This window comes from Arachis duranensis, unplaced genomic scaffold (genome assembly GCF_000817695.3).
Source record: "Arachis duranensis cultivar V14167 unplaced genomic scaffold, aradu.V14167.gnm2.J7QH unplaced_Scaffold_107804, whole genome shotgun sequence".
NCBI classification, from domain to species: domain Eukaryota; kingdom Viridiplantae; phylum Streptophyta; class Magnoliopsida; order Fabales; family Fabaceae; genus Arachis; species Arachis duranensis.
Genome location: NW_026263767.1, coordinates 5,120 through 12,845, shown reverse-complemented (window position 1 = coordinate 12,845; position 7,726 = coordinate 5,120). Strand labels below are relative to the sequence as shown.

Sequence of the window (7,726 nt, the reverse complement as noted above, 5' to 3'; positions counted from 1 at the left end):
ACTTGGCGTTTAACGCCAAGTTACGTCGTCATTCTTCGAATAAAGTATGAACTATTATATATTTCTGGAAAGCCCTGGATGTCTACTTTCCAACGCCGTTGAGAGCGCGCCATTTGGAGTTCTGTAGCTCCAGAAAATCCATTTCGAGTGCAGGGAGGTCAGATTCCAACAGCATCAGCAGTCCTTTTGTCAGCCTTCTTCAGAGTTTTGCTCAAATCCCTCAATTTCAGTCAGAATTTACCTGAAATCACAGAAAAACACACAAACTCATAGTAAAGTCCAGAAATGTGAATTTAGCATAAAAACTAATGAAAACATCCCTAAAAATAGCTTAAACTTACTAAAAACTATATGAAAACAGTGCCAAAAAGCGTATAAATTATCCGCTCATCACACAACACACACAATGCACCACACTCATCACACACATAGCAACAATCAAATACAAGAAAGAAAAAGAAATAGAAAGGGAAGGGAGAAGAGGGATTCGCGAAGAAGGAGAGAAGGGGAGAGGGGAGACCATGCTGGCACGGTGGGCTGCACCACCGCCGTCGCATCGTCGTCGTCGTCCCTGCAAGCTACCACCGCTTCGCGAAGAGAGAGAGAGCAGCGTCGGGAAGGAGGAGACGCCGCCGAGGTGCCATCGCCGTTCCTTCAGCGACGCCGCTGTTTGACAGAAGAGAGAGCAAGATCCGAGAGAGCAGTGAGGGAAGGGCGTCGCCGGAGGAGAGCCTGGCACCGCCGCCGCCACTGTTCGTCGCGCCGTCACCTCTAGCTCGCGCCGTCGCCAGTATCGCGATAGAGAGATGCGCCGTGAGGGAGTTGCCGTAATGGAAGAGCCATCGCGTTTTTGCCGTCGCCGATCTACACGCCGCCACTGTGTTCCTTGCCACAGTGCCGCCGCTGGAAGATAAGGGCTCACCAGTTTCGCCTCTCATTGCCAACCATCGTTGCTTCAGTTTGGCCATTCTCCCTCTGGCTTGGGTTGAGTATCAGTGCTTGCATGTCGTGCTTGGAGTTTTCGGCTGCTTCATTTTGCTATTTCAGTAGGTAATTAAGTTTCGAAAACCCTTGCGTTAGTTTTCTGTTGTGTTTGGTTATAGATTCTGAGGTTTGGTTACATAGGTTCGAGTTCTGAATATTGCATGTTGCATAAATGTTACTGTGGTTGCTGCAAGAATGGTTTGAACTGAGGTTTGCGGCTTCCATTGATCGCGGGTCGAGAGAAAAGACTTTTCTGTGATACGTTGGGTTATGGGACTCGACTTATCAAGGTAGGGGCATTTTCTTAAAATTCATTTTACTTTTAAGAGTTGTTATAAGTCGATAATAGTATGGAAAATATATTTTTATAATTACATGAGTTTTATGAATTGAATTGAACTATTTGGATGGCTGTAATTATTTATTTGACTAGTTTACTAAAATATTGAGGAAGCTAGTTATATTGATTTGCTATTTTGGTTTGTTAAGTTGGTTGTTATTGAATTGATTTTCCTTGAATTACTGGAAGATGTTTAACGTTGGGATTTGGTTTGATTTGGAAAGGATTTGATATTGAAAACTGGTAGAGAATGGGTTGAAAAATGTGGTTTTGATGGGACCCGCAAGGGTGACATAATCCGAATTTTAGAGGAGATGCTGTCCAAATTTTTATAAAATTTGAAGACTTTGTTTAAAAATGGTTATTTAGAAAGATTTAGATTTTCAAGGGTTTTATAATTTTATTTTTGGGAATTATGAAGAAAAAAGTTTATGTTTGGTGCTTGATTTATTTAGAAAAGAATGAATTATATTTTGAGTATAAATGATTGAAGAGAGTAACAAGTGGTATGATGAGAATGAGTATGAGAGTGAAGATTTATTTTTGAGTATGATTTTTGAATAATTGAATGACAATGAGGATGAATGTGAAAATGAGATATGAATTAGTATCGGAAATGAAAATGATAATTATGAGAAATTATTGAATATACTGAGCTTGGGGCGTTGCCCCCATGTCAGCCGGGATTTTTCCTGTGGTTACTAGTGAGCTTGGGGCGTTGTTTCCCCATGTCAGCTTGGGGTATTGTTTCCCCATCTCAGCTTGGGGTGTGGTCTCTTCTCCCCATGTTAGCTTGGGATTCGTCCCATGGATATATTTGAGCTTGGGGGCGTTCTTTTCCTCATGTCAGCTTGGGATTCTTCCCATGGTGTAGTTTTGAACTTGAGAACATGTCGAGATGACTACGTAATCGACAGTTGATATCAACAGCCATAGGATAGGCATTCATCATATGCACTTGTATACTTTGATTGGGTTTGAATTTGTTTGGGTTTGCCTAATTGCTTAACTGTTATTAACTGCTATCTGAGCTATTTGCTGTAACTGTAATCTATACCTATGTTTTCCTTGTATGTTTTGCATGTGCTTGTTTCTGTTGTGGTACCTTTGAATTTGGATATTGATGATGAGATGATGATTTGGTTGTGGAATTGTTTGAGTCGTTGAGTTGAAGGCTGTGGTTGATCATTCTTAGGAAACTTTTAATTTCCTTTTATAGTAAAGACCGAGTTTGGAATTTCTGAATACTTAATCACTGAGTTTGTAAAACAATTTACCTACTATATATCTTTTTATAATAAACTCTGAAAATCTGTGGTGAGACCATGTGGTTAGGTTCTCACCCCCTACAGACTTTTCTTTTCAGGATATTGACGAAAAGCTTATGAAGAGTAGTTGAGTTTGGCTTATGCGATAGAAGATGTTTCAGTTTAGTTATTATTATTCTTCCCTCGCCATTAATATTATAACTTTTGCAAGAGGGATAGGAGTTTTGATATGTGAAGTTTATATATTGTTATGATATATATATATATATATATTATTTGTAAGTATTGTAATTTGTATTGAAAAGTATGGATGTATCTTTTGAAAATTCGGTTTAGGATTTAAACAGGCTCATATTTTAGTATTAAATCTTTTAAGAGTTGTAATACCCGAGCTATCAGAGTGGCGCAGCCGGAAGCGTGATATTTTGATAGTTAGGGTGTTACAAATGCAATATATTATTTTTGGACTTCGATAAACAATAATATTAAAATGATTATTTAATATCTTAATAACATAAAAAGATGGAGAATAAAATTATGAATAATTTTCTTAATCATATTACAGCAGTTATCATTTTCATACATTAAATTAATTATTTGAGATTTGCTTCATATATATTGGATGGATATACGTAATTATACTAAATTAAATATATTGTTGTGGAATAATTAAATAAGCAAGATCAAATATATGTTGTATCAATATATATAATAATTCCTGTTACTGATTATTTTAATTTTAGACTCACTTATATTTAAAAATTAAGTATTTTTTAAAAATGTTTATTTTAATATAAAAATAAAATTAAAAATGTGTTTTTATGAAAAAATACTAAAGTTTTAGATGCTTATTACTACTCCTAATACAATATCCAATGCTATTATTATAAGTAATGCCAATTTTAGCCCATGCAATTTTTACTGTTATTATTTTCAAATTCTCAATTTTTTTCGAAACCCAAAAATCCATATCATTGACACACTTCCAAAAAAAGGGCCACAACTTCACACTAACAGGGCCCAATAATATAATTACAATTATGTTTTTAGAATTAATATAATTCTATTACCTTACAACTCCTATAGCCTCTATTTTTGGACAGAATTTGTTTTCTCATAGTTCCCAAGATTTCACATGTGTCATCTCCTCATTTTGCCAACACTTTTCCTCACCTACTGAAGGAATCTTCCATAAGCACCATAGCACTTCCCAAAGCAGTTCTAAACGCTATGAAATCGTAAGATTATGATTGCTTGGAGATGACAGCGGTAAGCAAAATGCCATCCGTTGACTTAATCTGTTAAGATATAGTAGTGGATTTAAAACTGCTGCCAAATATAGAGTTATACTTTAAAAAAACCCGAATTTATAATAAAATATGCCAATTTTTTTATTCTTTATATGTTCTTCCACTCAATTGCTTTAATTTATTAAAATAACAAACAGCTAATCAAACTAAAACACACGAAACAAAACAAAAATATATATGCAAAAGTGAATCATTATAATAGTAATTTGAATTCAGTGCATCGATGACTGTAAACTACAAATAAAGTCAACAAAATAAAAATTACAAATAAATATCTCAAAAGTTATTAGGGCAGTGAACAATTAAAAAAGTATTCAGATTCCAACATTGATAATTCAGATCATTAATGCCCGCACATCATCTTGCATGGAATGAGGTTGGTGTACTTCTCAAAGAATCTGCAGCTATTTCAGATGGCACCTTACCTCCTTATTGCTGGATTATGTATCTTAACTAATTTTTCATTGTCTGTATTTTTGCCTTATCCTCTGCTGTCTCTGCCTCCATTCTCTATCTCTTTGCCTTTTTCTCTACTGTTGTTGCCTTGAGTTCTGATGCCTCCGCCTTAAGTTTTACAATCTCCATCTGATACTCCTCAATCTACACACCGTAGTCAGATTGCTGTGGAATGTTACGAAAATACTGACTGGGACATGGACCAAAATCGAGTCCACGAACTCTTCCTGGGTGCTCCTTTCCAAGCAGGGGTGTTCATGGTTTGGTTAATCCAAAAACCAAACCAGTTTTTTGGTTAACCAAAAATATAGTCTTGGTTATTAACCAAATTAGTTTTACATTATAAAACTAGTTATTAATCGGTTAATAAAAGTCAAAACCGGTTTTTAACTGGTTATTTTTAAAAAACCGATTTTAAAAAATAACCATTTTTTATATAAAAAACCGGTTTTTCACCAAAAAATCGGTTTTTTCTCCAAAAAACCAATTTTATACCAAAAAATTTATTTTTACATCCAAAAACCATTTTTTACACAAAAATTAATTTTTTCACATACAAAAACCCAAATTTTTACCTTTTTTTTAAATTAATTTTTGTAATCTAAATTATTTTTTTTCTTTCTAAATAATACAAGTAATATTTGTAAATAATGAAATTCACTGTAGATATAATCTCATTGAAGCTAAAAAATGACATTCCAACTGCTATAATTGTTGACACCAATATCTCCATCCAAAAATGACATTGCAACTGCTATAAGTTGTGTCTCAAACAAACCAACATAAACATAACCAAGTCTAATCATATATGGAAAAGCAAGTCTAATATCTTTACCATCTAAATGTTTAGAACATAACTAAAGAAAACATAAACAATCAAGACTTTCTAGTCATCTTCAAGCGCAATTGAACCTGGACCCACTGAACAAGTAATGTCCTCTGATAAAATCAAATTTGCAAAAAAAACTATAATTATAAATTTAAAAAAATTATAAAGACTAACGGAATAATTTAATTTTTATTCATCATTTGAATCTACATAATTAATTTTATTCAATTTACCTTGCTCGACCTTTTCAAGCTCTTCGAAATTCTCAGGTGCAAGAGAAGAGAAAAAATCTCCTTTAAGCCAATCTTCGGTACATACAAGGGCTTCTACCATCTTAGGAGTCAATGAGCTATGATATTGATCGATGATTCTTCCCCCCATACTAAAAGCAGACTCAGAAGCTACTGTTGAAACTGGTATAGCCAATATGTCTCGTGCCATATTTGCTAGGACGGAAAACCGATTTGAGTTAGCCTTCCACCATCCTAGAATATCCAAAGGCTTATCATCTGGCTCACAGTCTTCATTCAAATAACGTTCAAGCTCAGATTTAAGATTGGATTTGTGACCAGTTGATTGACGATATAACCCCATATCATAAATGTCTTTGGCTTTATCACTTGCACTCGGTTGGGAGAGGGTATCATCTTGGTTTCCTTCATCTGCACCTTGATATAAATTATAAAGTGAATGAAGACAAGAAGACAACTTTGTCTTCAATTCACCGCCCACTTCCGCACCAAAAGAATTAACTAGGCACCACTCAACATAATCCAACTTATGGCAGGGATCTAGAACTATGGCAATTAACAACAACATGTTAATAGTTTTTGCATTTCCCCAATACTTGTTGTATTTTGCTTTCATCTTACTTGCCATAAATCTTATGCTCAAATCATCATCATCACGATATTGTTCAATCCTCCTTCCAAGAGCAAACACTTCTTTCATGTATAAGTTACTTGTGACATAAGAGGATCCAGAGATGCGAAGTGTAGCATCATAAAACATCTCTAAAAATGGTAAGACGGACTTAGCATAATCCCAATCTTGAAATGAAGGTACCCCTCTTTCCTTGTTTAATTCTTCAACAAATTTTTTGTCTTGCATCTCTAATAGCTCAAATGCCTTCTGATGCTTTAAGGCTACTACTAACATTAAGTATGTAGAGTTCCATCGCGTTTCAACATCTAGGCAAACAAGAGTCTTATGTGGAATATTCTCTTGTGCAATACATGCCTTAAACCTAGTTAATCTTGAATTTGAAGATCTGATATACTTCACAGCATCCCAAATTTTGGCGACCGAATTATCAATCTCCTTCAATCCATCCTTTACAATCAGGTTTAAAATATGCGCACAACACCGCATATGGAGATACTCTCCATTCAAAACTGAACTCTTCCAACAATTTAGTCTTCTTTGTAAATACATAACTCCTACATCGTTAGATGATGCATTATCAACTGTCAAACTCAAGATTTTGTTCAACTTCCAGCTATTCAAGCAAGCTTCAACATTTTTTGCAGGATTTGTAATGTTTACAAAATGAAAAAAAAGTCACATTCAATCTTTATTGCTAGAAAAAAAAAAGCAAATATGAAAATGATTGATTTTGCAGGTGGACCGACTGTATTTAAATAAAGTAATACATACCATTCCACAATGGCAATGCCCTTTACTTGCGCCACTAACTTCTAAAACTATTAGTAAGTGGTATATAGTATATAATAACAATAGCATAATAGGAAATTAGAGTAAGAGAAGTGGTCATGGGCTTGTGGGAGGTTTAGTTGAAGCTATTGAAAGTATAGTTAGTTAAGCTAGCTAAGATTAAGTTATTGAAAGTATTAGTTATATTCACTTTGTCAATTTGTTAGTTTGTTAGGAAGTGACTTTTTTCAATTCTGTTATAAGTTTATAGCTGTTTTCAATCTTGCGTTCAAGTCTGTTAGTTCAAGACTATTAGTTCCTTGCTTTTATAAATAGCTATGCCTAATGCTCTACTTGGACTATGTCTTGTATTCTTCTCTAATCAAAGTGTGTTTAGTAAAGTTCATTCAATCATTTCTTTTTCTGCTTTACCTATTCTAGATTCTAATTCTTTATTACTTGATCTAGTTTTTGCATTGTTGTTTTCTGCTGCATAACTCTGATATTAAAAAAAGTAGCATAATCACTGCAATTCTTCTTATCAAGTGTTTTCCCCATGAATAGAAGTGTAGCTTATCATACCCAGCAGGAATTCAACTTTCTAGAATACTAGACCACTAGCAAAAGGTGTCAAAGTCTTAAGCAGTGCCAATTTAATGAATTCATTAAACTTGTACTACAGCTTAAGCAGTTCAACATCAAGATCAGGAGACACGAAACAATACCAAAAACAGGACAACAAAAGCATGTAATATAAGCAATTACAACTTCATGCCATCTCACTAATATCCCTCAATACTACTCTCATAGTCTTAAATTTCTCCTAACCAAAACCTAAATGGATAAGAATATCTAAAGCTCAAGAAGCGATAAACCTTGAAGATAA

At 34.4% G+C, this 7,726-nt stretch overlaps 1 protein-coding gene across 1 annotated transcript; it reads right to left on the bottom strand.

Moving 5' to 3' along the window:
• Positions 1–4,412: 4,412 nt before the first annotated feature.
• Positions 4,413–6,558, bottom strand: LOC107458502 (zinc finger BED domain-containing protein RICESLEEPER 2-like). The gene is made up of 3 exons (XM_016076713.1): positions 5,421–6,558; positions 5,054–5,196; positions 4,413–4,502 (listed from the first exon to the last, which is right to left on the bottom strand). Exons 1-3 carry the CDS (start codon positions 6,556–6,558, stop codon positions 4,413–4,415), a joined length of 1,371 nt encoding a protein of 456 aa, XP_015932199.1.
• Positions 6,559–7,726: the final 1,168 nt, after the last annotated feature.